We start from the raw sequence: 14,765 nt of genomic DNA, 5'->3' as shown, positions 1-14,765 counted from the left end.
TCCACTACCCCCCCTGGCCGACCCTGATTTTTTATGCCCACTGCTCCGATTCTGGAATATTGCGCAGGCTGTCGGTACTTTCAAGGTTTTTTTTATATAAAAAAATAAATTAAAAAAAAAAAGAGGGAGAGCTCGGCACAGATGGAATGCGAGACTAAAGCTCACTATAGAAGTAGCTTGTCCAAGAAACGTTTTGCATTCAAGAGCTACTTTGATCCTGTGTTTTAAAAATGAAAATTATAATTAAAAAAAGCGCTGCACCTTAGAATGTCGAGACTTTACGACTTGAACATCGATGACAGTGGAGGACTGACGAACCAGAGGGGGGGGTTTTCAGAATCTTTCAATGAAACATCAAAACAAAAGAACAGCAAACCATCTTAAGGACAATTGGCCCTTTGGAGTTCCTTAGAATTTTTCGTTTGATTGGCAAGCTCCACACCTCTTGATTAATTATAGTAAGGAAGCCTGGAGAGAGTTGCTCTCCCCAGACTTTCCTCGGATTTCACTATCGTGGTTCGTGGTAACTATCGTCTTAAAAAAGTGCGACATGACTGAAGAGGCTACGTTTCCTGCGAAGAGACTACGTCTGGTCCAAACGAACAGAACGTCGCTTTTCAAAGGAACAACTGGTATGTGTTTTTAAGATTTTTAAGGTAAGGTGCATGCTAGAAACTGCCCCTGTCTGATCGTTCTAGCTGGACGCAGTCCGTGTATAATTCTAATGAAAACGCTTTATTGATAAATTATGTAATGTTAAATGTATGTACTCCTATCGATTCCGATTGTCTTAAATTCTAGTTTCAAATTCATAGTTCATGTTTAGAATTTAGTTTTATTTCGGTCAGGTTTTTTGAAATTTTAACTCCATGGATATGCTGAATGGCTGGTCACTTAATTCTGAGGTTAAGCTATACACAATCTTAATTAGTGTCTGCCACCTTAATTAAGTCATAAGAAAGTTAATGATTAAAGTGAATTTTCACTGAATTTAAAGAAGTTGTCACAGCAGAATCTGAAACCAGGTAACAAAAACTTTAGTTACTAACTTAGTGAAAGTGAGAATAGAAGACAGAACAGGCTCCAAAGCGAAATAACAAATGGTCCCCGGATCACGAAATGGTTTGTACCTCTGGCGCTTGTGCTCTGGCGCGGTGCTCGTTTCAATACCCCCTCCCCCTCCCCCTCCCCCCTCCCCCCTCCCCCTCCCCCTCCCCCCTCCCCCCTCCCCCTCCCCCTCCCCCTCCCCCCTCCCCCTCCCCCTCCCCCCTCCCCCCTCCCCCCTCCCCCCTCCCCCCCTCCCCTCCAGTGACAAACTCTTTGTTTCGGTTTGGCATCTCCGTCAGATTTTGAGCGATTCTATTCGTTTTCGGACTCATCCGTTTCATCGACGACGCTTAGGTCCTGTTAGACAGTTCCATCCGACTTTGATTTTGGAAGGGTCTACCTTTACGAAACTTGTTCAATCCCTCAACTACGTGATCGCTTTTTACTGACGAGGGAAAACAAGCGGATTCTTGGAATAACTTCTTATGTTTTCAGCAAACAAACAAAATAACGAAACAAAATCAAAATAAGTCGGTAATATTTTGCTTACAACCGCAGTTAGTTAAGTGTAAAGTTGTGCTAGGAAAGATATATCATCTAAATCATTTAATTTTTCATCAAAGTAATAATAGTGCAGGGTCATGTGTAAAACCAGCTTATGGCGAAAAAGATACATCCTGTTTACAATGTTACGAATGAAATAATTTTAAAACATGTAAGAAACATCGCGATTTAGTGTCATTATGTGAAACATCTGGAAGTGGGATCATAATCCTTTAATTGGAACAGGACCAACCATTGATAAGTTAAGATTAAAGATATCAATTAAAATGATATTTGAATAAAGTGTGAGCTTCTAAATCGAGTGTTTACGATGGAGAAGAGTTGTCGAAGTCGTTACTTGTTTGCAGGGAAAACAAAAATTAGACAAGGAGTTTTCATTTCAAATTTTACAAATACCTGTTACTACGACAAATGGTTTTCTTTCATCCCGTTAATCCAAACTTTTTGTGAAAATTTAAGATTATAACTTACATGTGGGTTAAAAATTGACTTCCAAGCACAATTTACGAGTGAAACAGAAGAATATGCACCACACAGATCCAGCAAACGATGTTTTAGAATATGTTTGCATTATCATGAGTTGTAAATAAGTCGTACAGTTTATCTAAACATGAGATGGCTCACAGATTGACTTAAATACTTATCTAAATATTTATCCGGTAGTTTCAATTTTCAATTCACGCTAAGTGAATCCGTTCACTCTAGGAGAGTTTCGTTTCATTTCATCCACTGACTCGGCCATACTTGGTTGAGGGAAACAATCCAGCGCTCTACGAGTCAGGTGATAAAGCAAGTAACTTTAATTCTACAGGGCAATCATAGACACTATCCAAACGGTATGTTAGTAACTGCTGAAATATTTACATTTTGGTGATAGATTTGGAGTCTCTTTGTTTGTAAATCTGTAGATTGGAGTTTGGGTGTTAAAGAAAACTAAACTATTTTTAAATAGGCGCTTAGTAGCCGACTGATGTAAAGTTTACCCCGACATTCTATGATCTGACCCACATGATTTCACGGGAGAAAAGGAATTTGTTGAGTATTTGAAACATTCATTTAGTTGCATGCATGTGTCTCCTTAAGTGTTTGTGGTATTCCACCAAACAACAATGTCGAGCCACTGCAAGGAAACGGCACTGTATAAGATATAATTTTGTAAGCTAATTAATACAAGACCCGACTTAATGGTTGCTACTGGTTCCGTCTTTGATTAGCTCATCCTGTGATGCTCCTTGATCGCGTTTCTGGTTCTGTTCCATCTCTCTGTGAGTGGCCGTTTCTTTCAGTTCATCGACGGAAACTGGACAATTTCATTCACAACGACTGACTCTATAGATGTCCCACTTGTAAATCGTTGTACTCTTCTAAGGTTCTCGTAAATTCAGGTATTGTACCAATTAAGATATAATTGGCTTAATGCACTGACCAAGGCAACGAATACGATTCAGTAACACAAGTTGGCAAAGGACCTTTCTTTTTTGACCTGACCTTGACCAATCCTGTTTATGTTAGCTTAGAGTGAGAATACCCTTTTAAATTAAGGGTGTCCTTGTGTGAAGTTGATCGGGGGGATTCTTGATTTTACTTAAGAGCTGTGTTATTCAGTGATTTCAGGTGCCATTTGTTAAAAGATTCCGTGATTAAACAATGACCCTGTTAAGCTTACTGAGTGAAAGCAGCTCTCTGTTTCATTAATACGATTAAAAGGATCTCTTATTAGCTACCAGTCCAAAAATACAACCCATTTAGAAATGATGAACCAATACATCACCCACAACGACTGTATGTAACTGATCGAGTCAACAAAGCCCCCTTAATTCATGAAAGTAACTTCCGGTCCTTCCTTATGTCTGACTAAATGCGTCGGACTATTTTAGGCCATTGAAAAAGTAAAAAACGGACATTAGGGGGAGACTGCTGAATGAACCAAATGATTAGAGAAGTGATAGGGATTATTTTCCTTCCTTAAGATTTCCGGCGTCCTAAAAACCCTCAGTCTGAGCTGATATGATGATTTCCTGTCAAGTCTCCGTGCACAAGCTTAAAAATGTTTTTTTTTCTGATTCAACAAAATAGAGGCGCCCTTTTAAAGAGGCCAACGATGGACTTGCCACCCCCCTTCTGAGTTAAATGCGATTTGGAAGTCTTCAGGTTCAGAGTGCATTTATTTTTTATTCCATTTCCCAAAAGACGCCGGGTTAGTGTCTGTCGGTAAGGAACAGCTAACATAGGTACATTATGATTTTTAATAAGAAAATGCCCTTAAATACGCGAGACCTAGGTGGGTAAATGTACGGAGTAGACGAAAACCAAAGGGGGCACAATATACGAAAAAAGGAATAGTGAAGATTATTGATGGTGAAGATTGCGCCGATTGCAGAGAGTTGACTTGTAAAACAACCATGCGACTAATCCACTAGATCCGTGTTCTGTTAATCGCTTCGTCATCAAACTACAGCCTTGAAGATTGCTAAACTGACCTGGACGGCATAAATATGATTAAAATATGTCGTCCAAAGAAAGCTGAGTACCGATTGTACTGAAATAAAGTAGCCGTATTTGCTTCATCACCTGGAATGGATTGAGGTCATTAACTTTAAACTGATAGAGCGTCAAACTGAGTTATGTTAAATGGACAGTTCAAAGAGAGATTATTCACAAAGTGGCTAGCGCAACACCAAACCCAAATTTGGTTCTGTTATTTTGTTTAAAAAAAAATTTTGCTATTTTGTTAGGGTTTTTTCACACGGTAACGTGAAACTAAGGATTTGAGGTGGAATGTGACTTTCTATGTAAGCCACAAACCTGATGAAAATTTGCACTTCAGCCTGCGTTGGCCTCCTTAATGGTATTTAAAAAACACTGACTGATAACCTCCAGGGGTAAACTGCCTTGTTGGTTTCTAAAGACGCACATTATCTCCCAGCCAATTTTCTCCTGGTGTTCCTACAGTAGTATAATTTGTTTCATCTTTTTACTATGGTAAAAGTGGTTTTTTAATGAAATAGAGAGCTCAATCGATTCCGTTGATTTAAAGAAAACATACACCGGCTGAACATTCGGGCCAAGACAAGGCCTCAGGGCTGAAATAATTCATGTCGAAAAACTCAACGTCTGAATACATGTCAACGATAATAATTAAATGTTTTTAATTAAATTGCATATAGCACGCCTGCTTATTGCATTACCGACGAATTGAGCTGCGGATACTTTTCCGCTTCCACTCACGAATGGCTGGTATACTCTCGACTATTACAAGGAATGAATGTGCAGTGATTGACCTGAAGGGCATGTAATTAGTCTGAATGACGTAATCATTGCCTATTTCCTTATAGAGTGTTTGTGAGGGGGTAGAGGTGGGGAGAAATTTTTGTAATTTTGAATAACTCTCTGACGAGGGGCGGGGAGACGGGGTAAGGAATGATCTGAGGCGCGCCTTAGGGTTCGTGATTTCAGACCAGGACGACTCCATATTCAAAGTATCCGTTGGCGTTTCTTGTGTTTTCAAACAGTTCATCAGACAGATAATTTTTCCGAACCCCGAGTGACTGATTCACGATCTGCTTGCGCCACTCTTTGTCTTGACAGCAGTTACAGTCGGCGGCGGCTTAGGTCCTTCTGATCTTGTTTGCTGAAACGCACGGTGAACGAAGCAAGACCCTTGCAGCAGTGAATAATACCTTGGAAAAAGTTGTTTCCTCAAAAGTGATTTGGATCAAAGGCCTGAGGGCCGAAGCTCTGGAAAAGCCATCATTATTATAATTTAATCGCAGCTCTTTTGAGTTCAGGTTATCAGTTAAGTTCATCTGCTATTTTCAGAGTGAGCCGACAAAAAAATTTGTTGTAACGATTTCTTTGCTAGTCTAGATATCTTGAGTAAACAAATAAACACTGTAAGGTAGATAAGCATTTTTGTAATTGAAACAAGTTGTGGGTAACGCTTTATCGAAAGCAGTTAATTGCGACAACATGTGTATCCAGATAAGAGAACATATCAAGTATTTAGCAATTCATTTGGGGTTTAGCTAGTTAAATCGACGATTCTTGAATCAATTCGCCACAAATTTAAGGAAATTGTTATCTCTTAGAGGTGTCGGTGATGATTGTTCCCGCTAAAACGATCAGAGCCCATTGTAAACAGTGTCACTAACCTTCTTAACGTTATCAGAAAAATCACGTGAGTACACATGATCGATTAACTGTGAAAAATTGCCGACACAAGTTACATTGCTCTTGCTACATAACGTATATCAAGTAACGCACACGGGTTGGGCTTCAGCTGGTAAAACTCTGAACTTTTAAAAAATTGTCTTGGCGGTTTGAAAACAGGGAGGTATTAACAGTTATGTTGAGTTCTTGGTACGGTTATATAACAAGAGAATATCCTCTGGGGGGAATTGAAAGCGTTTTTTCCTCCAGTTGGTGGCCAATAATTCAAATACTTAGGCTTGACCTTACCTTTCTTTTTTCTTTTTTCCTATACCGTAATACTTTGGAACCAACTCAGACCCAAACCAGCTCTTCCAAGACTTACGTTACGGTATGAGCAGCCAAATGATGAGGAACTAAAAAGAATTAAAAGCCACACGTGGATAAAAAGCGCAGAGGCGCATGGACAATGTCATATAACGTTATTTCCTTCTCTTCTTCTTCATTTTTGCTTCAGTTATTGGCTGAAAAACAAACGTCTCCCTCGTTTAATCGATAACATATTTCATTTCTATCTCGGTCCTTGGTGAGTAGATAACCTGGACAACTACCGGGTCTCAATTGAGACGATTGTCAGCGCAATATTTGGTAGTAACGGTGGCTTTTAGATCTTTAGCGGAAAAATCACCTCTTTCAAATTGCGGGAGATTTTCCGTTGCGCTGTGCCAAATGTTTATTTCTACCGCTGGAGCTAGTTGTCTTGCTGTTCACTACGCTTCCTTTTAATGTTTTGTCAAACAATAACACATCATTTCACTCTATCTATGAAGATCGTAAGTAACACCCGCGTGTTTGTTACGGCTAACAACGAATGCCTCTAACAAACCTGGCAAAATAATTATTTTTGTAGCAGGATCACCGAATCTTTTCACCTTTTATCTCTTGGGTAAATAATTTGGCCACGCCCAACTTTTGGATTGGAGAGATAAGAATTTAAGATCGAAAATCACTTTGGATATTTGAAGTGAAGTCGAATAAATTTGGGAAGCTTGACAGTTATACACCTGGATAGACACATACGACTGACTCTGTATAACTTGATGTACAAAGACAGACAGAGAGACAATGGGAGAAGCTTTATCAGAAAAAGTTAATCCGTTTAAATGTACAAGGATTAAGCTTGAGTTGCGCAGCAAAGAATAAAAGAATAATAACCTGAGAAATCGCAGCCAAAACTAAATTGGGCAAATGCCATCGGTGGTTAGTAACCTAAGCCTTGGATGGAAATGCTTTTGCACAAATAGCATGACTTTGCGAAAATACCAGGAGGCAAGAAGCTTGTAGCCTTATAAGAACTTGAAAGGCAAGTCAACAATCAGTTCTTTTTCCGCAAATTATATCGCATAACGCCATGTAGCATCGGAAACAATTTTCCAACAGAAGGATACGTTTATTTATATCCTTAGAGAAACAGGACACGTATTGCTATGTTCCTAACTCGGAACTCGTTCCCGCAAAAATGCGAGAGGGGAAGAAGTTTCTTTTTATCTGCTTGACGGCTGTTTAATAAACGAACTACTGAAGAGATTCGGTTTTCAACACAAACCTGGTGTTAAATCTTACCTCAGTTGATTGGTATAAAGTTACTGTTATCAAGGGTTGCTTGCCGCTTTAAAGGTCAACAGCAAATATACGCGTCAGCGGAAACCCATCTGCTAACGCTTGGAGTAAGAGCGCTAGTTTGTTGATTCACCAATGTTTTTGTGACACTTAACGAAACTTTCACTTAAATACAGTGTAGAGTTTTTATTTTCCTATCAATTTGATGTAAAAACATCTTTTATGTTTCGTGCGCGGCCGTCTGGATATTTTCCAAGGCTTTTTTCGCTCTCAACGCGACCGGAAATCCCCAGTTCATTAAGACAGATACCTGGACGCGAGTTTAGTAAATGTCCTTTTTGATCAAAAACTTATGTTCAAATCATTTTGTCATCACCACGAATTGTTATCAATTATCTCATGAGTTCATCTCAAATTCACAGACCTGCGCTGAGAGCTGCTCTAAAAGAGGATATCAAAGATCACAGTGGCGGATGCTTTCAAGGAACACAACTCATATGTGTAGCCAGGCATCAAAGAAACAAGATTAAATCATTAAGCTGGCCTCTCTCGGAACGCGCTGAGCTTGCAAGCAGCTTGACAGAGACAGAAACTTGAAAACGTTCTAGCTGAGAACTGATCGAGACAGATCGTACTTGCTATCGATTTAGCAGCATGCAGATCTCTAAATCTAAAAGCTTTTTTCCTCTTATTCTGGCACTTCTCGGGGCTGTAAGTGGTTTTCGCCGCGGTTCAAGTTCCTATGGAATAAGACCAATCTCCCTCTATGGTTATAATAACCCGCGTGCTCAAAGGTAAGATCTAAATTATTTGCGGTGAGTTGAAAATAGATTTTGGTCATTCATTGTAGCAAAGTAATTTTACGTTTGACATGAGAGCAGGGAAATCTTAGAGTTCTAATGATTACTTCTGCCTATTTCAAATGAGTTGTTCACTTTTTAAGATCAACTTATTGCAAGAATTTGCGCCAAAGGGCGGACAGTTTTGAAGTCTTAAAAGAATCCGATTTCCCTGTTCACAGCAGAGTAATTAGTCAGGAAGACATCCGTAAGCATGAAATTTTAAACTTAGGTTTATGAAACGAGTCGAGGTTTCTAACTAAATATTGAACTTTTTTTCGGCTTCAGCCAATGCACGTATATTTGAAAATTAATTACGACTCCTCAGTCTTGAATTTAAAATTAATTGCTCCGCGATGTGCCGTGTTCAACCAATTCTGTTAGAGTGCCCTCGTTTGTTAACCGGTATGTTTAACATCCGTTAATTTTTTTTCAGTAATTGCGGTTGAGGCCTTAACTCAAATCTGTATAGAGAGCACTAAATTGTTCAAAGATTTGGCATGCTTTGAATGTTTTAATCGACCTTTGTAATATTTTAATTTTCGTGACTAAAATAATCTGATACTGTGCAGTTTACATGAATCAGGTCACGTAAAGGTACCAACCGGGTTCATCAGTGGAATTAATTAGTTTAGCGTTTTGCACCCTGCAATGCACAAGATTCACGACTTGCAGTAGATTAGGTTATCTTCAATGTGTTGAACGAGATAAACATCGGAAGGCTTTTTAAACAGACAGGCTAGAGGAAGCGCGATTATTATTTACTTAGTTTATCTTACAACAAGACCACCATAAAAGTGAAAATAGGATTCAGATAGATAGAGAAAATTAAAGTAATGACCAATCACTGAACCCCTTGAGGTGATTAGCATCTAGTTTCTCCTTACACTATTACTCCTGAAAAAATATTAAAGTCATGAGAATAAAGTCAAATTATATAAACTCATGATTGTCAAACAAATTCTCCTTGCGTTCTGATGTTAAGGTATAAAGGGCTAAAACATTTACACGAAGACGGTGGAACCAGCATTCTAATACTTAAAGCAGACTCCCTTTCTGAGAGGACAAACTGTAGTGAGCGGAAACAAGCTCCAAATTTCCAAAGTTCCAAATTTTCCTTTTATATCCAAAGTAAAATGAATCTGTATTCGGCGGCCGGAGACACCAACATTTAGCGCTTTCGTTTTATGGATGTTTTCACCTTTTTTCTCATTTCCAAAGGTTAAAAGTACATTTTCTCTTTTTAAGTCTTTCAGTCTAAAATGACCGGATAAGCAAGTTTTCTGATCACCTGCTTTCGTTGAACTACTTAAGCGCAATTTGCTCAACTTCTATTCACGTGCAGACTTATTCCCAGCCTTCAACGGTACGCCGTGTAAACATTCCGGTCTGTAGTGTCCCAGTAACTGTACAAGTTTGTAAAGCGAGTGGAACGAACGAATAGAAGCACGATTTTGCATAAACTAAATTCTAAATCTTCTTCCTCACTCTCTCATAACAGCCAAACCGCTCACCATCAAAACCGATTGGTTCTAGACCCATCCAACGAGCTACCGCTGTACAGGAAGACCGGGCAAAAAAGACACCAAGGAAGGGCACCAAGCCCCCCAAAGCCCGGAAACCAAGGTGATGACAGCAAATCTTCTGGCGGGCAGTACTGTATATACCAGAAACCAAAACAGGTCACTTGTAATGTGGTGCACATGAAACGAGTCACGAACAGATATAAGTACTACTGTGGAAGTCAGTCCCGGGACAAAGTATGCACAGGTTATAGGTTAGTATACACCACAGTGAAGCGTATATAGCGGAAGTTAGATGGCCGACATGACTTCAAATTCCGATCAAAACTCGGACCCAAGCGTTCGGCGGCTGGAGAATCGAACGAGTCCATGCGGCTTGGACTCGACCAAAGAGGGGTAGGAGAGGAGGGTAATTGTTTTGTTTTACTCCCTCCCCGGACAGGTATATAGTGCTTCAGCAGCAAACTTCTGTAATGAACAAGTGTCCCATCCACTGAAAAGGAATAAAATTATTTTGGGTAATGCAGTATTATAAAATATGAACAGAATCTGTTGCATTTGCGGTTTTCAGGGTTTCGTATCGTCCAGAGTACAAAGTAGAAGTAAGAACAGTTATGACGTCAGTCAAAGATTGTTGTCCCGGATTTACAGGTTCAGATTGTAGTCAAGGTTAGTAAGAGCACACATCGATGTCCACGACTTGAAAAATTCGTCGCTGATCAATTGCCGAACTGTCAAAGCAGAGAGTGGATTGGCTATGAAAAAAACTTTTATTTAAGTTTAGTATCTACTTAAGTATATAATTATCACAAAATTTGGAAACATTGCGAGCTAAATTAAATGCAAACGCTGGTCAAATTCTAGAATTATGATGATATACTGGAGTCGTGCAGTGAAATATTGTAGGAGAAAATTGTATATTATTTTGCCTTAGTGAATCAGTTTGAAATCAAATTTTTTAAATTTCCATGTAAATTACTTTGTCAGTGTGTATCTCCAGCTTTAGTTTAAAATTGCTTAAGAGGAAACATTTACTGTCTATCTTGTGATTAGCGGCAGCTGTGCTAAGTTAAAATCCCTTTATTTATCGAGAGCGAATACAGAATAGACGCGATAATGAAGATGAAGCAAAGTCAAAAATTTCTTGGATTCTCCAACAATAAATAAGCGGATTTATCGATGAGCTGAAGTACGCTATTGTTTTAGTGCAGTTTTTAACACGAAGATATGTTTGTTCATCGTTAAAAAAGCCAGAAATGGCTTCTAACACAAAGTGAGGTAGATAGCATAGTAGGAGAAACCCGCAAACATAAGCCATGGTAATGGCGGATTTCTTGTAGTGTGGCATGTGAATTGCGTTTAACACGCTTCTTACGCGGATATGAGAACTACAGAATCGTAATCCCACATAAATATTGACGTATGAAGCAATAGGTACAATTAAACACAGGCTCACTACAACAGTTTGGAAAACTCGAGCGGAATTCTTCTCCCATACTCCCAGTCCAACCCAAGCGCAGGCGATCAACCAGCAACATATAACAGCAAGAATTGTCTTCTTTAAGGTCACAAGACTACGATATTTCCCGCGCAAGCGATACGCCATGTATCTGTCAATAGAAATAACACTCACTAATAAAAGAGAAACGGCTGCCAGCGCATCTCCGAAGAGCGTATCAAATATTGCCATTATGCAGACCGGCTTGTAATAGTCTTGTCTGTACCCAATGATCTTAAACGCTGCAAAAAGAGGCTGAGAAAAAAGACCGACGCCAAGATCTGTTATGGCCAAGCTGAATAGAAGAGCTTTGGACGGAGCGTGAATGGTACGACATTTTTTCAAACCCAGTAGGATGAGTAAATTTCCAACAGAAGCTGTTAACGACAAAAAAGTGTTGATAACTGAAAGAGCGATGACGAACGAAAGCGGATTATCCTCGATCAGTAATTTTTCAGTCTGTGTGTCGCATATCTCTTTATACAGAGTCATAGCGTAGACTTTCAGTTCAATATGGAAACTGAAGTTCAAAATAACATGTCACATGACCATTATGCGAATTTTTACAATAATGCCATTTCCTCACAGCACTAAATTTTCTCGAAGCTTGAGGTGTATCGCAATCAAATGGTAAACTACCTTCTTTACCTTAATTTAAACTGACATGGTGACGTTAATAGGAGTTCAAGCCTGGATGATAATTGCAATTCCTCCCCTGGTCGGCATTTAATTTATTTCAGTGTTAATGAAATTCAACATTTTAACAAATAAATTTCGTGCGAAAAAAAAACAATCGAGTGCAGATAGATGATAACTTTGCGATCAATTTTTCTGTGGCTCTTTCAAATCTTTTGCGTGGTTTAAAAATCTGTCACTTCCGCAACGCCCTCTTTCAAGGTGTCTTTTTTCCTACGAGAAAACGCTCGAATTTTTCCTTTCTATAATTGAAAGACATGCATTATTTGATCAATGCGTGGCCTCTAACTGAGAGATATTTCACAATTTCAAAACGGAACAATTAGATCTCAGAATTATTCATTATTGTCTCCATAGTCCACACACAGGCTTTTCTAAGATGTCTCAAATAAAAAAATAGTAAAAAATTTCACGCTATTTCATTGTTGCACTATTTTTAAGGCAATTCTTCAAAAGAGACTTATAGAAAAGTAGATAACTGGAAAATTTTCACCGCGTTCACGTAATGAAAATTCACCTGACAAGTAAGAGATCTGCTAAGGGGACATTGAAACTTCATAATACGTTGTGTTCAGTCGCGTTCTGTCCATATTTGTGTGAGCCGGGAACGGAAAAGGATTTTTAAATATGCCATAAATTTAACACATATACATCGTTTTTCCATTTTGTTTGAAAGGTTACTGCTGATTCCATTAAATACTTAGCCCATGCTGATGTTAATTGCGATTTTTGCTCAATTCCACAGCCTGTTTTAACTGTACCAAGTTCCTTTTGTGGGAAAGCCGTTTGTCTGCACTGGAAAAGGTTAGTGCATTACTTCATTGTAATTAACCATGATGACAGCTGTCTCGCAAACCAAACTTTTTTTTCATTTAAGAGAGCTGGGACGTCTGCAGCAGCCACCATATCCGATGAAGATGTCACCTTTAGGGGTAACACGGGACTACCGGGCCCCCCCGGCCCTCCGGGTCCCCCAGGACCACCGGGTGAGAGAGGAAAACCAGGAAATGGAGGTTCTAGAGATGTAAGAGGTACGAAGAAATCATAGCTCAAAATCCTTTACTGTTGAAAAAATGGATTCATTTACAATAATTGATTATTTGTTTTGTAAATATCTGTAGGACCCTCTCTAGGGCCTCAGGGTCCAAAAGGACAAAAGGGGGACTCGGGGCCACCAGGTCCGGCCATGGTGGTGACAGGAGATCCGGGTCCTCCGGGATCACCGGGAATACGAGGCCCTTCGGGTCCACAAGGAAGAAAGGGAGAGCCAGGGTTGTCCGTACAAGGACCGGTAGGATCACGTGGACCTCCTGGACCCCCAGGGGAACCCGGGCAACCGGGCATTAGCACCTCGGTAAGTAGGATGAATAAAGAATGCAAGACACGCAGAGCAATTAACTGAGAAACACCTTGTTTTTATCAGCCAGAAGATTTGTCTAAACTGAGAGAACAAATAAAACAGCTGTCCGCCATAGTCAAAGACCTGGACGAAAAAGGTAAGTAGTCCATAATTATATCGGGGGTTCTACGGTTTGCATCTCAGTAATACAAAAAATACAAAATACACGTGCGCCTGATTAAACACTTCACAAAACCAGGTGCCCATGGATGGGTTCCTGACAAAACTGAGTGTCGGTTATTGAGTTATGTGAAGCGTTAAGTCTGGAGTACCATATCCAACCACATTCAACGTGAAAATGTGCTTATCTGAGAAGTTTCGATGTCGACTTTCACATCAGGTGACATTGTCCTCTTCCTTACTTTGCTTGTTAAATCTCCTCTTCGTTTTCCAGTGTTTCCGTGGCTGTCCATTTTAGGCATTAACAGTCACGCTTCTTGTTCCCATTTTCAGTTTCCAGATGCAAGTGTTCTTCGGGCACAGGCCGCCAGAGTGTGAACGAGAAAGATGATGTTGTAGTGTCCACAGAACCAGGCACCACTTTACCTTTGTTCGCAACTCCAGCTCGTTAAAAGAATCTTTCCTTCGTTCAACTACCTCTTTCGCATTCCCTCAAATTATTGGAAAATAATTTCGTCTGCTATCCCAAAGTTAACTTATCTCTCAATTTAATTTAGCCAAATAGTAGCCGCTATAAACCCCACCTCAAAATTTCTGGGTATTTTAAACTTATTGTATTCGCCACTCGTGTAACCTATACAGGACATACAGCGTTCCCTTCGTTATTTTACTTTTCACGAGCGTTCAAGGAGGATTGATGTCACGAAGACAATTACCCGAGTTCCTCCAAATCAAGTTCTACCGAAAAGTGGAATTAAAGTATAAAATATATGCTAAACCATTTTATATCAAAGAATACATTTCGCTGACTGTTTGAAACATAGGTGCTTTAAAATAGAAACATAATATTTTTTAGTTCCATATCATTGTTTGAGTGATGACGAACAACAAGCATACATTTACCAGCGATGACACTTCTTCCACCCCACCCACCTCGTTTAAACTCCGTCCGACATCCTCCCACCCCCCCCCCCCTTTCCCACTTTGGCATGTGAGGATTTGCACTGAGTTGCATGTACCGTGTTGTGATGCGCGTAAGAACTGGGAAAAAAAACTCAGTTATAAAACTTCACGCGCAAAAAAGCACCAATCCAGCCTATTGAGCGCTCTTCAAGATCGCACCTCGATCAGATCAATCCAACATTGACTGGTTATGAGATTCAATTCCTGTATAATGTGCATCACAAGTGTCCTTGTTCATAACATTCAACGGAAACACACTTAATGATGTGAAATACGCAGTATATCAAACCTCACTCGGGTATGAAGTTATATCAAGTACGCGTCAAACACTCCTCACGGTCGATCCT

General features: G+C 39.6%; 1 protein-coding gene across 7 annotated transcripts; it reads left to right on the top strand.

Annotated features, from left to right (window-relative positions):
- Window positions 1-489: 489 nt before the first annotated feature.
- On the top strand, window positions 490-14,316 carry LOC113670246 (uncharacterized). Of its 7 annotated transcripts, XM_089181872.1 has the most exons (11): window positions 2,306-2,447; window positions 2,826-2,996; window positions 3,688-3,822; window positions 7,803-8,174; window positions 9,721-9,996; window positions 10,314-10,411; window positions 12,682-12,740; window positions 12,814-12,967; window positions 13,058-13,290; window positions 13,360-13,432; window positions 13,789-14,316. In XM_089181872.1, the coding sequence occupies exons 4-11, from the start codon at window positions 8,035-8,037 to the stop codon at window positions 13,905-13,907; spliced, it is 1,152 nt and encodes a 383-aa protein (XP_089037998.1). In that variant the 5' UTR covers window positions 2,306-2,447; window positions 2,826-2,996; window positions 3,688-3,822; window positions 7,803-8,034; the 3' UTR covers window positions 13,908-14,316. The 7 variants fall into 7 exon arrangements, with proteins under 7 accessions (XP_089037996.1, XP_089037999.1, XP_089037997.1 ...); XM_089181871.1 differs by lacking the exon at window positions 3,688-3,822 and having other exon boundaries at window positions 2,286-2,447; XM_089181870.1 differs by lacking the exons at window positions 2,306-2,447; window positions 2,826-2,996; window positions 3,688-3,822 and adding an exon at window positions 490-632.
- Window positions 14,317-14,765: the final 449 nt, after the last annotated feature.

Source organism: Pocillopora damicornis, chromosome 9 (assembly GCF_964200805.1).
Source record: "Pocillopora damicornis chromosome 9, jaPocDami1.2, whole genome shotgun sequence".
NCBI classification, from domain to species: domain Eukaryota; kingdom Metazoa; phylum Cnidaria; class Anthozoa; order Scleractinia; family Pocilloporidae; genus Pocillopora; species Pocillopora damicornis.
Note: the sequence above shows the minus strand (reverse complement) of the source record. Positions and strands in the feature narration are given on the sequence as shown.